This window comes from Lissotriton vulgaris, chromosome 6, assembly GCF_964263255.1.
Source record: "Lissotriton vulgaris chromosome 6, aLisVul1.2, whole genome shotgun sequence".
Taxonomy (NCBI): Eukaryota; Metazoa; Chordata; class Amphibia; order Caudata; family Salamandridae; genus Lissotriton; species Lissotriton vulgaris.
In genome coordinates, this window is record NC_141694.1 from 1,883,499,762 (window position 1) to 1,883,516,039 (window position 16,278).

Here is a 16,278-nt window from a genome sequence, read left to right on the forward strand (position 1 = left end):
AATAGTGTTAAGGTCCACTGATTGACCAGGGTAGTGGAAGCGGTTATCAACATTACTGCTGGTGCCCTCAGTAACATTACTGTAGAAATGCAAGCTACTCGCCTGGTTACCCTTCAAAATATTATGGTTTTAGACCTCCCATTCCCCAGCATAATTGTCAGCTCATGCTGTGTGTATTTACCAGATAACGCCCCTAATGGCTATTTGGCGATGCAAAAACTTCACAAAATTGCTGCAGGGAGCATCAGGATACTGGAGATTGGAATTGGTCAGGTTGGTTTAGAGAAGTACTGCTCACATGGGGTTGGAAACTATTAGTGATAGCCTTGATTATGGGTGTGATTGTTTTAAGAGGAGGTCTACGTGTGAATTGTCTTCCCTTGGTTTTGCACCATGTGGTTTTCTGCCTCCAAGCCCCCTCCAGTTTGTTCCATAACAGAAATTATTTTAGACCTTGCTTCAATAGGAAAGGTTCAGCCAGGCCTACTGGTCTTATTCACTCCAGACAGGAAACAAGCAATCACAGGCTGGTTTTTTTTAGCAGTCAGTGAGGTACAGCTACATCCTGTAGCACAGCAAGCATGGGTCACACAACTGGGCTAACCCATCACTGCCAGGGGTCCACTGCAATAAATAAAGTGATGGAACGAATTAGTATCACTCACTGGCAAGCACTCAGCCACATTCCACTCCAGGAGCACAACTAATTAGAAGGAGTGTAACTTTTTACAGGCATTCCACTATCCACTTTTTTCAAGCTAATCTTCCAGTTATAACAATGATGAGACAACCAAGGGCACAGACTGAGATTGCTATATAGTACCCTGTGGACAGTCTATTCATCATGATGATGATTTGAGAAAAAAAAGAACGAAAGTCTACTTTTAATGTATATTCTACCACCTCCAGAGCATAGACCATATATCCAACAGAGCTGAGATACAAGGGATTTCACAGTTCATTCATTAAGGCTCCGACTCTAAATCTACACACAGACCGTTATACACACCTGAACAGATCACCACAAGTCAATGCAGATTCTCAGCTGCGATGGAAACCTCTGGGGCAATGAACACACTACAGGACCATACTGGTGGTACACATATAACACATCAAACCAGGCAATAACGCTGATTGAATTCAAAGCAATGGTGAATGAAACATTTACTGCACGATCTCATCAGGTCTATAAGCAAGCGCACAAAACTAGCCACTGCCATAAACATGTTTAAATAGGATTCTTGCAAAACTCTTCACCACTTAATTGAATAATCTGCCAATAGTAACAAATGGAACAGAGCCATGGCAATGGTTGTCGTGCCATCAGCAAAAAATGAGGAGCTATTGTAATTTTGGATCCTTGATATGTTGGCCGCCTCTGCCTACTGGTTGGCACATGGGCTTAAATATTTTTAATCAATTTGATTTTTGAAGTGGCACTCACCAGGGAGGTCCACCGGATTTGTTGTCTAGCACGACAGGACTTTTAGCCAAACCTCCTGTTTTGATACAATTTCAACAATAAGAATGAAGAACCAAAGCACATATCTTGGGTCTTGTTAAACTTAAATGTATTGGGGAATACAACACAGCAGCACCAGGACAGAGAAACTATGCACACTGTGTGTCGAGTTTACCTCTCAAGACCATCAGATACCATAACTAGGCCACAGCACCCAATCAGGATATGTAGACATTCACACTTTGCTTAGCCCTGGTTATATAGGAAGGGTTGTCAACCCTAGGGAAGCCATTATCTAGCGAACAGCGACTTTGAAAATGTTATGTTAAATAAATACCCATGTGTGCAAAGCAGAAAGTACTCTGTTCTTGCCTCTGACCGACAGCATGCCACTTCGCTGATGACCACTAGTTTGTCAATGACCACTACCACAGAGTACTACACCGGAGACAAATGGACTTCAACCTGAAAAAAGAGACTCTTAAGCCTGCAGGAACCTACTCTGATGCTCTCCTTGGGGACGTCATCCAGTAATGAAAGCGAAGATGGTGGTGACAAGGGTGAAGGCTGAGTGAAGGTCTACTCTGAGGATGCATCTTCAAGGCAAATTCTCAAGCCGAAGGGTGGCATGATGTAGATATTCCAGAGGAGCCTGGTGACTCATAGAATGGTATCTCTTCCAGACACTCCGGGCCTCAGAGACAGGCTCCAGTGTTTCCTCCGCCTTCCATGGTCGAAGTTCATGTGGACTGCTTGAATGTTCTGAAGCAAATGATGAAAGAGTGCAAAAGCAGCTTCTGAAGCCTCAGTATAACTTCTTCAGGCTTGGGGACGACCCTTATCCTGTTTGCAACTTCAAGCGCTGGCCCTCTTGCAACCAGATGTCATGCCCCCACCTGAGTCTGGTAGTGCACACCAGAGGTCATCAGCGCCACCGCCGATCCACCAGGTACAACCACGTACCCAATCTGCACAACCATCACCTACTGCAAGAATACAGCAGAAGCAGTGCAGGCAACAAGATTTTTAGTGAAAATTCTACCTGGTCAGCAAGTCGTCTGGGAAACTGAACCTCATCCTAGACCTCTGGGAACTTCAGAATTTCTTTAAGTGGCCAAGCTTCAGGATCAGCTCCCTCCTCGACATTTTTCAGTTCATCATTTGGCTAGCGACCTGCAAGATATGCATTTCCACAGCCCCAGACCTGCAAGTACGAGATTTGGTGGTACAAACGTTTGTGGGACTACATACAACTCAAAAGGTTGCCTTTTGAGCACAAGTCAGATTGGATGTTCACCAAATAGCTTGCCCCTGTGGCGGCTTACCTCCATCCCGTAGGAGTGCTGGCTTTCTCTGTACAAGCTCTTCAAAGTGCCCTTGGAACAACAAGCCACTCAAACAGTGCTCCCTACTCAACGCCTGCTGAAAAGGGTTTGTCTCTAGATCGCCCAGGAAGCAAAAACAATTGCTGTCCACAAGTACTGCTGGGTAGGACGTCAGACTGTATGCTGCTTATTCCTGCAGATGACCGTTGCATGAGGGAGTTAGACGTTTGGTGGATGCAGTTGACGGAGCAAAGGATGAATTTATCTTGTTCATTGAAGAAACCAGAAACACAATTCCATGGTGAAAAGAGAGCATGTACATCTTTGTGAGGCAGGACTTCTACGTACAGGAACCCCAATTCAATCTGGCAACAGATGCCTCTGTGCTCATCTTTAGAGTTTTTAACAAGTGGACTCTTAACTCCTCAAATTAGCCTACATCTTGGCATCCTGGAACTCAGGGTGGTCGATCTCATTCTAAAGGCCTTTTTAGGTCAAACCTGGGTAGCGAATTTGCTGCTCTGTGAGGAATGCTGTATTGAGGTAGGGACTTAAAGCTCCGCCCACCTTTTTCACTGCCTTGCGTCATTGTCCACTGTAAACTGTGGCTGTTCATTGGTCACAAAGTAGAGTGGTGTGGCTCACTGGTTAGAGGCGGCAGACCCGAAAGCAGAGGTCGACCTGGGACCAGGGTTCGATTCCCGACGTGTCAGGGTCTTGGGCCAAGGTCAGCGGACTCGATAATTCTCGCCTCGGTGCCTACTCTAACCATGGGTCCCACTCAGCAACTCTGGGCAATAGCTTGCTTATTCTCTACTAACGGCCCCATCAGCGCCGGGGATGCTCGTCTTCACCTTGGAGATGCCCAGGAGGGACCATCTCACAGGGAAAGCCAGGATGGGTTCCCCAGCGGTATACAGCGCCGGGACGCCCCTTTGCCGGGGCAGCTGTGCGCTTTACAAGTATACAACATTTAACATTTAACACGGCTTAGTAATCCCTCCCTAGTTACGCCAGGTCTCATTTTGGAACCTCCCATGGTGACACCCCGTTACGTATTGTTGCTCGGTAGGCTTTAATTACAGCCTCCAAGCACTATTTTCTCAAATAACTTTGTCCTGCCTGCTGTTACAGGGAGGACACGCTCTCTGCTAACACTTTATTTTTATACCACGCATTTGCAATGCAATAGGTCTTGAAGAGTTTAAACTTTTGACATTTAGTGATCTATTTAAAAAAATAAAAGGAACTCTCATTTACAATGCTAATAGCCCCAACTCTGATAAATGCGAGACTTATTGCATTGCAAATGCTGGTTATGTATCTCTCAACAAAAGATTATGGTCAGACAGCATGGCTGCACTACACTACATCAGGAAATTTGATGCCACAGATTCTGTATGGTGTCAAACGAAGAACAAAAACTGACACTGGACCCAACAACATGGAATCACAAACCGAGATGTCATAACTATGTCTAGAATTCTATGTGACCAGCACAAATGACTTCTGCGAAAAACAGCAACTTTTCGTCTCTTCTGGCTAATCCCACAAGAGTTGTCCCATTTCAAAGAAGGGCATTTCCACGTGGATTACGACTTGCGCTGCCTTTCACATCATGGTCAGGACGTCTCAGAAAGAATAAGGGACTCCTGCATCAGAGGCATGACAGCACTACTCACTAGGGTGCTCCACAAGGACATCTTCAACTCTGCAGAGTGGGTGCCCCCAGGAGTCACAAAGCACTCCTGCTTAGACATCAACTTAAGGTCCGCAGCAGTGATTGGCCAGACGGTGCTGCGTAACCTTTACCTTTAAGGTGAGCCTCGATTCTGAGGTCTACAGTTCTGCTTACCTTTTGCACTGCTTTGGTAATCTGCTATGAAAGATACAAAGCTGAAAAAGAAAAAGTTACTTCCCTCTAACAACATTTCTTAGGTTATCTTTCGTACGTTCACAAGAACCTGCTTACTCTGGTTCGTGAGTCATGAGATGCCAATATACTACTTTGATGAGCCATGAAAATCCGATCAGTTGCGCTCGCCGAGTGGTTGAAGCCCTGTATGGCCACCTTTAGTCTATTGTTGTTTCAACCTTAACCCCTTCGGGGCTGATGACGAGCTGGGCTCGTCATAGCGTAGCCTCCTCGCACGCTGATGCCGAGCCCAGCTCGTCACGTAACATGGGATTTAGTAAATCATCGCGTAGGAGGGGAATTGCGCTAGCGCACATGTGGTTAATGGGCTGTACTTTTACACTGCTAAATAAACATGGACTTCCAACGGTAACTAGCCAGATTACAGGGAGTAATTCAAGCATGCGAGGCCATGTAAGACACAGGACTGGAGAACTTTAGTTACAGACGTAACTGTCCTCTTCCCAAAGCATATAGACTACAGATGCAAAATATAAATAAAACCTTTACAAACACGTATCTTGTCCAACACGCTCTCACTTCAAGGTACTCATTGGATGCGGTGTGAGAAAAACCATGCCAAGATTCGACATTCATTTAGTGTATTTAAAGATTGTTCCAGAGGCCAGAAAGAGGGGTGAACAGTAAGAGGGAGGTTTATACTTAGATAGCCGGACCCCAGACATTGGTGGAAAGTTATTGCTCATTTCTTACCCGAGCGGAGACCTGTTCACACATGTTCCCTCACGTCTCTGCTTTCATAAATCCAGGCAGAAAGATTGCCAGTCTTGGAGGCCACTGGTGTAGGACGGTGAGGACAGCAATGCCTAGTGATATATATAAAAAAAAGAATTTTTGACATTCTGGCTGTAGACCGCATTGGTCAAGAACTTTACGAGAATGAGGAGCCGTTCCTTTTTTAGAGCTACTATAAAGTAGGATTAGGAGACTGACAGCTGAACACATTCAATTGCATTTCACAAAGACACCTTAAAGAACAAATGTTTGTCAGAACCACAACACACTGAAATCTGTACCAAAATATCAAGGATCAGTTTGCGTGCCGCTGATTGGAGTTTGTCCAACACATGCACGTTCCTCATAGATTTATAAACATTATTGCCTACTGAAATGTTGCTCAAATCTTGCACTATACTGATTAGGACTTTGTCACTCAAACATGTTCTGAAGGATCTGCACTGCATAAAATCGGATTAGTGAGACAATCTAGACCCCTAGCTTTAGTAAACCTCAATAAGGGGATTTCTCGGCCTTCCACCAAGCTATGCTAGTACTGTACGAGACGCCGATTCATAAACGTACACGAGTAAACCTACACATATAAATCTACTCTTACACTTTCTAATAAAATGTACTCCTTTTCGTTATTTCCCATTCAAGGGTGAAAATTGCCTGCAAAATCAAAACTTGCATGTTTCCAAACCCTGAATTTTGGGTGCGCACCTTAATTTACAAGTGTACCAATACTGGAGATATTCCTATGGCAAAGTATAGGATTTTGTTAATATTATAATTATTATTATTATTAAGAAAAGCTCTATTTAAAACTTTTGCACATTTTTAAAACATTTGTTACAATATTTTTAGAACAAATAGTCATGGAAATTAATTGAATATATTTAAAACGAAGAGCTAAAATGATACAATACTGTTAAATTAGTTAGGCATTCAATATTTAATTGATTTTAATATAATAAATTACATTTAAAAAGTTGAAATAGTGTTTTTTTACACATCCCAACTGAAGTAAAAAGATTATATGTAGATATTACAAATATTAACTTGTGTAAAATGTAGATTAATGTAATTAATCAAATATTAAAAAAGGTTGTTAAAACAATTAGCATATTTCTATATAATTTGTTGACCATTTAATAAAATTAAAAGATCAAATGAATTACACTTCTTGCTAACATTAGTTCCTACGGGGTAGTATTTGGAGTTCCTGCTTCCATTAGTTTTTTCGGGAGGGTGTTGCAGCACACCAGTGGCTGGCTACGTGTGGTGCTGGAGTACATTTACTACTGTTTTGGGTATTTTGAGCTGTAGAAACTTTATAAGTGCCGTTCGTGAACAGCAACAAACTTACTTGTTTGTGGGTGGTTGCTTGTCCCTCCCTAACCCCCGTCTAGCCAACCCTAAACGCTCCCCCTAGCTCATCACCCAATCCCTTCTTTGAGTAAGTATTGAAAGCAAAGGTGTTCAGACAATAAAAAACGCTGTTTTGGCTTTATTTTCCTAGGCTTGGGAGATACATGGAGGAAGTGCGATCCAGACTTGTTAAGGGATAAGATCACGCCAACTGCTAGAAAATAGCCTCGCGGTGGACAGACAAAGACTCACTTCCCTCATAATGCTTCAAATGTTATTCAATTTACTAATTGGATTGTTTTCTTTTGTCACTCACCCATATTTTACTGGTACTTTTCATGAAATGAAATGGTTTATAATTGTAAAATAACTTTTCTTAATGTTTTACTTTTAAATCATTCGGTCACATTGCAAATGGTTTTAAGTAACTGTGCAATTAAATCAATCTATCAACAAAAAAAAAAAAAGTATTCCCCATTTTCCAGGCACTCTCCAGTTCCTCTCACATGTACGACTAAAGAATAGGCGTATGTAGGTGGAGAGCTCCACACAAAAACAAAGGAGAGGCGGAGACCCCGCAAGTAGGTTAGTGAATAACATGTTGTGGAATGTAAGTAACTCTACTGCTGTAGGACTAAGAGTGATAGAAAATGAAATGTGTAAATAGCCCCCTCACTGTTTATTAAAGAGCGTACACATATGATGTGCAGCGGTGGGGGCAGTGGTGGGTGTGGGCCATCAGGATCATCTACAATAGTTGGACATACATGGCTGCTAGCAGGTACAGTGAACAAAGTCTAGGTAGTGATTCAATTTTAGTCATCATTTGCAACGGGGGGCCAGGAACAATGCAGCTTGAAACTGGGCTGATTTGTATTGCGCCATCCCCAGGGGACCGATTTACTATTTCATGCAATGGCCAATGGCCAAGCACTTCACGGTGATCAAATCCAATGAATGCTCGATTATTCCAGGGCAGAGCTGAACACCACCAGGACTGATCTGCGTCAGGTGGCACACCAATGGAGGGAGAACTGTTTAAGGTCTAGAGTCTTTTACATTGGATGGAATGTGCTATAGGTGTAAACAGTCCCTCAAAAGCAGCCCATCGGTCTTCAGAATAGACATTACGTGGTCCTTCTGCCTGGCAAGAAGCCAGCTTGAAGCTTCCAGATAAAATCATTTTCAAGCTCCATGCTCCCTATCTACAATATCAAAAGAAGCCTCGGTTGGGAAGATGAATCAAGGGAGAAAGAGCAATACAATAAGTATCCAGCAGGCTCATAGATTGGGTCCTCGTTTGACTTCTACGTCAGCTCCTTCGAAACCAAGGGGTGTTTTTTCCTCTTTTTGAAATTTACTGACCTCCTACAAGTTTTAAAAGCTGCTAAAGCCAAAAAACAACTTAAATGATCTGGTTCTAAATTGTTCATCTCACAAGACGTTTCTTCAACAACTGCCAAACGTTGGAAGGATTTTCTTGACCTTTGTCCTACTCTGCGAACAATGGGCGCAAGATATGGGTTATTTCATCCTTGCTTATTTAATTAATTAATTCAATCTCATTCCACAACGTCAATCGAAATCGCTGGTCCTTCTGCAGCTTCGATACCTTGACTTATCTCTTTTTACTGTAACATGGTTGTTCTACGTAACTTCCTTTGCGATTTTTTCCCTTGCAACTTGTCTGTTTGCGGATATCGGTTTGTTGATATCTCTTTTCATCGACATCTATACAGCAAGGGGAGTCAGCTCTGCTCTCTACGGGGCAGAGCTATGGGGCTCGTGTAATACAAATGAACTGTCAAGGTCTGAGAGAAAGTTCTGCAGGGCTATCATGTCACTTGCTCATGGTACCCCTATGACCCCATTAATGCTCGATTTAGGTTGTCAACCTTTTGAAGATCTAGCAAAGTTCCGGCCCCTATTGCTATGGGCCCGGTTGTGGCGAGTTCCGGAGCTCGACAAATATGCGAAAGGGCTCTCCGAAATCATGTCATTACCAGGATGGCATAGAATTAAATGGTTAAGAGATATGAAATCCCTTTTGTGTAATTTGGGCTTAAGTGAAGCCTGGGTAAATAAGACATCTCCTCCAAAGGCAACACTCAAGACTCTCTATTGGAACTGGATTCTGACCAAACGGAGTTCTAATTGTTCAATGGGCAGATTGACGGAGGACTTTTTGAAATTCAAGGACTCACCAATTTGGGAACTCTACCTAAACATTATCGAGAAGCCTTTTGATAGATCCCTTTACTTTAAATTTAGAATTGGAACTCTTCCCTTGTACACTTACACATCTCGGTGGAAACCGCCAGCACAGACCACAGAGTTTGGCCCCTCATGTCCACTCAAACAGGAGACAGTGGCACATTTTATGTTTGAGTGCCAGGAGTATGCCCGACCTAGAAGAAAATGGCTTAAGTACTTGTGCCGCATGCTTGGGACCAGGCATCACGTTGAGGCACTACGTATTTTAATGTCAGATTCTCGCCCACTGTATGCTTGCACCCTTTCAAAATTTCTATTGTGGGCCTGGTGCATCAGAAGCAAAAGGCTTAAAGGAAAGGTTTAATTCTCTTTTTAATTATATGTATATGATACGCTTGTTCTACTTGTAAATCAAGATTTTATTTGCTTAATGTAACCAAATTCTTGTTTTTAATTTTTAATCAAATGAATTTGTGTATTTTCACTGTTAAGCTTTTATGATAATTTTTATCGAAATAAAGCCTTTTTGACTGACTGACTGACTGATATCTCTTTTATAATGACATTCTTATTTTTTCTCCTCCATTTTTATCTTCTCACAAAATGTGTCTTTGGAGTTTCCTTATGTATCCGTTTCCTGCTCGTTTTATACACCACCCTGTTGTGGTTCGTTCCTCCTGTTTGGGCATGCGGTCTTCACTCGTGGGTAGCCACTACTTGTAATTTTGTTCTAGTTCCCTCCTAAAGGTACGTATTACAGTGGTCAATCCCTTTTCTCTACCCTCATTGTTATTATATATTTTGTTCTCTTCAAGGATTGACATGTCCTGTCTTTTCTTATTGTCTTATCTAATATTCCTACTTCTTTCCCCTTTTGACTATCTTCATTTTCTCTACTTTCCTGTTTCGATTTTTTATCACTCCTCATTTATTACTGTTGATCGTATTTTATATATTGTTCAATTAATCTTCATTCAGGGTTATTTCCTAGAATAAAGGCAGAGAATACTTTCTCATCTAGCCTCCTATGATCCGGACTTAGTCTCCTGTAAAAGGACTCACTTGACTGAAGTAGAGGCTTTGAAGCTCAAACGGAGCTGGGTTGGTTTAGTTCTTGTTTCTCCTACCTCGAACAAGGAAAATGATGTTATTATCCTCTGTCACAAAAAGTTAAATTGTTCTGTTGTCTCTCAAGAGATAAATTTGGAAGGTAGATTGTTATTAGTTAAGCTACTTATCTATATATATAAAAACGAATGTATGTCTGTCTGTCTGTCTGTTTGTCCTTAATGCATTACTACACCATTCATCCGATCGCCATGAAACTTTGGGAAGTGGTTGAGTACACTCCCGCAAAGGTTTCTGGCATAAAATGTTTGAAAATATCGAAGCAAGATTAGAAGCTATTCGAATACAAACTGATCAGGCTCGTTCTTCTCAAACGAACGACCATCGAAAATCGCTCCGAAGGTGAATTCCTCTAATGTAACCCGGCCCTTCTCGAGCGCAGCTACACGCGTTGAGGGGGGCGGAGAAGCTGCCCAAACATGTAGAATCAGTCTTCGTTGTGCCGAGACGGAGTGTTGGCGCGACAGTGCGGGATCAGGAATGAACCAGAGTCGTGATGGGGCGCATGGTATGAGCGTCTAAGTGCTGTGCTCTCGCGCTCGCGTTCAAAAGTATACCAAATGCGATGAGGCCTAATCCAGTTCGAAATAGAACCAGAGGAGAAGTAGTCTAGGGTGAAAGACACAGGGGCCAATATCGAGAGCGAGACACAAGTATCATTAGAAAGCGTACACAAACCAGAGAAAAAGGTTACAATTTCACCTTAAAAGACCATTCGGAGGTATTCAGAAGATATAGGCCAATCCCAGAAAACATAGGAAACTGAGATAATTATCTTTCTGAGCAGCAGAAACATTCCTTTCTTCTGAGATCACAGCAACGCGCGACGGGTAAGCTAGTTAATAATATTTCATGGACTATTTTTAGGTCGAGCCTGTAGCAGCGCTTATGTGCTGCTCTGGCGAGACTTTATGTAAACAATAAAAGTGCTTTGGAAAGCTCACCACACACTTGTGCATGTGGTTTGTTTTCCTTCAGAGGCTATTCGCCTTTGCGTCCATCTTTTTTAGAAAGACAGCACGCAATTGGGCAAAGGCGGGTGCATGTCCCGCCTTTGCTTCGCCCACGGCCTATTGATTGCAATTACCCGCACAGGCCACATCCGTTTTCGATTATCGCGCACAGATGCGTGTGCGATAATTGAAAACAGATCGCTCGCAGTGGAGCACGCACCAATCTCGGGCTTGTTTTTCTTTTTGCAGTGCCGTCGACACGCTCGGACAGACTCTCCTACTTCAGACCCCCACCCCTCGCTGTTATATATTATTTAAATCGCACAAGCGCCGTCCGTGTCTGCCGCGTTTGTGTATTTAATTATTTATTCAAAGCAGCGCGGTCCATATTCGGCCGCCCCACCTTTCTCGTTCCTCAACTTGCTGTTTACCCTTGAGCGTGGAATTTTTAATGCTTTTTGTTCCTTTGTGGTTGCTAGGATGAAGCACAGTAGGGCACCCATTGCGTGAATCAATCCACCGTGTTTCTTTAATTGCATTTGCATTTCTATGCTCTAGTAGGACATTTGTGCGCGGCCGCAAGGCCACGCTTGTCATAAAGGCGGTGGGCACATTTTTTAGGCTTTGGTTTAATAAGAAAGTGTCCGAAATGTTGGTAAAGAGAGCGGTGCACTACTCCTGGAGCCGGTTGGCAGTCACTGAGGTGCCAAGCTCAATGTGCCCACGACAAGTGTGTGGTTTCTCCTGGGCTTCTGATGCAGGACTGGCTGGGTGTGAGGCAGGATGGCACCACTGGAGTACCTTTCACAACGACACTGAGGGGACGCGAGTTTGAGATTCCAGGCTTGCCCATTTTTATTCTTTTTGGAGATTTATATAGAGCAAACTCGACCCAAAGGTATTCGAGCACTTTTGGTAGGCAAATTAAGTGATTTACCCAGAATCACAGGATTGCTGAGCCGATGCCAAGTTTCGAACCCCATTCGATCCCCAGCTTTAAGGTTGGCAGCTCTAGACGTTTGGCTTCATCCTCTCGCCTTTGAAAAAGATGATGCGACTGTTAAATATTGGACGGATTTGTAAGCATGAGCTGAAATCCATTTTGTATTTCTGGAAACCATTTTGTTTGCCATGTGCTGCCACGTGCTCTGTCCTCCCTCAGTGTTGACTGCACTTGTAATCTGCCTAGAAACGAACTATATTTAGCATCTTCCACCTTCGCAAATGCCTAGAAGGGCCTAGCTAGTAGAATGCACCTGCTTCTCTAGTATAATTATCAAGCTATTTTTGCTGCTGCATGGAGAAGTAACTCTCCTCCATCTTTGTTGAGCAAGCAGATCTTGTATGCCCATCTTAGTCATTTTTGCATGCTTACATGTGCCAGGACTGCCCCTTGGTCTTATGATGACTATGTTACCCTAAGAATATATAAGGCCTCTGTTTTCTGCACTCCTCAGACTTCCTCATTCAGTTGCTAAGGCTTCAGGAAGAAGTTGAAAACGGTTCTATGCCTAGAGGCGTGGGGGTCGGGTTAATCTCTGTCGCTGTGCTGGGAGGCTAGGTTCCGTTTTTTCCTCTCCTTCTACAGCGCTTAGAGACCTGCAGGTGATAATTGTGCTCTATAAATACCAATACCAATACCAAACAGGGGAATGGGGCTGCATTGGCACACACAATAGGACAGCTGGGAAGAGTTAAAAGTCAGTTCTAAATTTAGAAGCCTGGCAGGATTACCAGAGCAAGGTCTGCTTTGACATTTTGACATCTGAAACTTTTTGAAAGACAAGATGGCAGCGCAGGGAAAAAGGAGAAGTTTTACTTTTTTTGGGAAAAAAAGAGAAGCACTTTATGCACTCATGTGATAGCAAACGATAGATATTATTCTCAGTTGCTACACATAGGGGTTGATAGTGTTGACAGAAGTGAAACCTGTTTCAGGTTCCCTACTGTCAAAATGGGGGAGGAAGGCTAGCTCCTCTACAAATTAAGGCTAGGTAATATGTATGTTGCTCTCTCCTTTTCTCAAATTTTTTTTTAGCCTGTCTAAACTGTCTGTGAAATAGCAATGAGACATTTAATTGGCTATTCAGTAATACTGTTTTAAACATTGTTAGCATTAATAAAATACATAAAATATATATGTTATATTACTGCCCATCCTGTTTGATGAAATTACGACAGGATCAGTAGTCTAGATTGTTGTTCCCTTATTTGACCTTTAAGGGGAGCTAGATGTGGGTAGATTTTGTTCTAAAAGTCTTAGGAAATAACACTAATATTGTATTTTATTCCATCCTATATAGTGTTGCAAGGGCATTGCTAGTTTTTTATTAGCTAGTCCGTGTAAATAAACTGACAGTACTTATTAGAGCTGATGTTGCATAGTTTGGATCATGAAAATTAGAACGTAGGGAAGATGCCCATGGGAACCTTGGCACAAAAAAATGTTTTGAAGAAAATGTTGTTTTATAGATAAGAAACCCGGTTAAATTAGCAGTTTTAGATTTTCCTGCTGCTATAACATGAGAGCATGGTCCTAAAGCGTACAATGTAGGTATAGCCCACAAATCTGGCACAGCTATCTCAGTTCTGAGCACTGAAGCCGACTAGGATTATAATCATTAACATGTAGGAGTAAGGGTAAGATGTGTTAGTAATTCTATGCATGGTTTGTAGACCTTGTACACCTTGTAAAGCACTCGGATACCTTCACGGTTCAAGTCCGCGCTCTATAAGACACTAAAATAAATAAGAAGAATCATTTTAGAAGTGTCTACAGTCCTGTATAAGTAGTTTAAAATCTATGAGCAAAAGTGTAGCACATTTCCTTTTTGGGGGGGTGGGGGGGGGGGAGTTCAGATTAGTACACAGGAATACACCAATGTAAGGATGTAGGGTATGTCTGTGTTGTTTTTCTCTTTTCCTCTGAGTTTAGTAAATTAATACAGACTTCCTTGGCTGCTTGGGATTGGGTGATGTTCCTTTTATACTTGCCAATAGGTCCAGGCTGTTGTTTTTTTTACTCTCTCATATATAGATGAAAGTGGTAATACATGGGGCGTCGTCCCAAGACTAGGAAACATTTTGACACTATCCGCTCTGTTGATAGACTGTTTGTGCCTTGTCTAAAGACCTTTTGTTCTGTCCACCAATAGATATTTTCTGCTTTACAACCATTGCCAGAGGGGCCCGGACATCAGATTAGGCCTGGGGATACAGTGTCAGCACCAGTCCAGCTTGAAGCCAAAGTGAAGGTAACCAGCACAGGCATTGCTGGCAACTAGGACCTCAGTGAAGGCGGAAGCCCTGTGATCAAGTGTGTACCCCTGCCCCTGTCTTGGCCGAAAGACAGGGTCACAAATAAGAAAGGAGAAATATTTGATGCCCAGCTGAGAGTCACGGACCGACCAGAATGGCGAGGAGGCCTTGCTTGAGGTGACCCCTTTTGAAACAAGGGTTGCTTCAGAGATCCTAGCATCAGGCCTCTGAATCCTGGTCCTAAAGGGAATGCAAGTTTGCTCCTTTGTTTGTTGGTCAAAAGATAACTGGGTACACTGGATGCAATGTGTGGTCCCAACGAATGAGCAGTGCGCCAGCAGAGCAATGCAGGAGTTAGGGAAGGACTTGAGATTAGGGTACAAGTGCTGTGTCTCTGGTGCCTATTAGATTGAAGTGAAGAAAACTGGTGCACTGCCTGAGAGACTGGACAGGATCACTAAGAGCATTTGCCTGGTGGGTGACTGCCCTATCCTGAAAGAAAAGAGTTTTTCCTTGAAACTGGGCTGAGATTCTTGAGTTGCGAGTTGGGCAGCTCCACCGTGGTATCAAGAGCCGGCCTGTGAGGCTCAAACGGACACAGGGAGAAGACTCCCCTCTGGTTGGTTGTACAGCAGCTGCAATTTCCCCAAGGACTTCTTATTTTTGTCAATAATGTACCCCTGTATTAGTTCCATTTTTGAGGAGGAGCAGCCCTTTGCAGCTCTTCGTCCTAATTCTTATGGCCCTGTGTGGTCCTCCTGGTCCCAGATATGATTGATGTTCTAGCCCTCATAAAAGGAAAATGTAACAGTCAATTGGAAAATGTTTTTATTAGATATGTGCTGTTGGCTATTCTGAAATTAAAATGAATAGTCACTGAAATGCATAGGAGCCCTAAAAATGTTTACTAGATGATTTTAGGATTTGCTTTTGCTTAGGACCAGAAAAATTATAATTCTGTTTGTAATAGTGGTCATTACTCTCTCCTACAGTCTGTATGTTAATTATGACCTGATGCTCCGTTCCCTTTGTATTCCTGCTTGTACCCGCTTAATGAAATGTTTAGAATGGAAAATGCCCACCTAGCAATGAATTAGGATATTAATAAATTTATGAAAATTAATGTCCAAATATTTATGTTCCTACTGGATCATAGGAATGTCATGCCAAAAGGAGCATCTGTTAAATATTGGACTGATGTGTTAGCATGAGCCGAGTCATTTTGTATTTCTGGCAGCCATTTTGTTTACCATGTGCTGCCACGTGCTCACCATGTGCTCTGTCCTCCCTCAGTGTTGACTGCTCTTGTAATCTGCCTAGAAACGAACTATATTTAGCATCTTCCACCTTCGCACACACCCATAAGGGCCTAGCTAGTAGAATGCACCTGCTTCTTTAGTATAACTGTCATGCTATTTTTGCTGCTGTATGGAGAAGTAACTCTCCTCCCACTTTGTTGAGCAAGCAGATCTTGTATGCCAAACTTAGTAATTTTTGCATGCCTACATGTACCAGGACTGCCCCTTGGTCTTATGAGGACTATGTAACCCTAAGCATATCAATCAATCAATCAAAAACATTTATATAGCGCACTACTCACCCGGAGGGTCTCAAGGCGCTTGGGGGAGGGGGGTCCGCTACTGCTCGAACAGCCAGGTCTTGAGCTGCTTCCTAGAGGCGAGGTGGTCTTGGGTCAGGCGGAGGTGGGTCGGGAGGGAGTTCCAGGTCTTGGCGGCCAGGTAGGAGAAGGATCTTATATATAAGGCCTCTGTTTTCTGCACTCCTCAGACTGCCTCATTTAGTTGCTAAGGCTTCTGTGTGACGTAGTCTGACTCATTTGAGGTTAACATAGATGTTACTTTCAGCTTCTGTGCCAATTTCTTCTTTGTTGGTTTAAAATGACCAAGTATC

General features: G+C 42.9%; 1 protein-coding gene across 7 annotated transcripts in view; it reads right to left on the reverse strand.

Annotated features, from left to right (window-relative positions):
• Positions 1 to 16,278, reverse strand: part of LOC147709768 (uncharacterized) — a 353,428-nt gene that overhangs the window by 243,397 nt on the left and 93,753 nt on the right. For all 7 annotated transcript variants that reach the window (XM_086928219.1, XM_086928218.1, XM_086928223.1 and 4 more), the window contains exon 2: positions 5,417 to 5,529. In XM_086928219.1, the coding sequence (XP_086784345.1) occupies positions 5,417 to 5,440 (24 nt within the window). In that variant the 5' untranslated portion in view covers positions 5,441 to 5,529. The remainder of the gene's footprint in view (positions 1 to 5,416; positions 5,530 to 16,278) is intronic.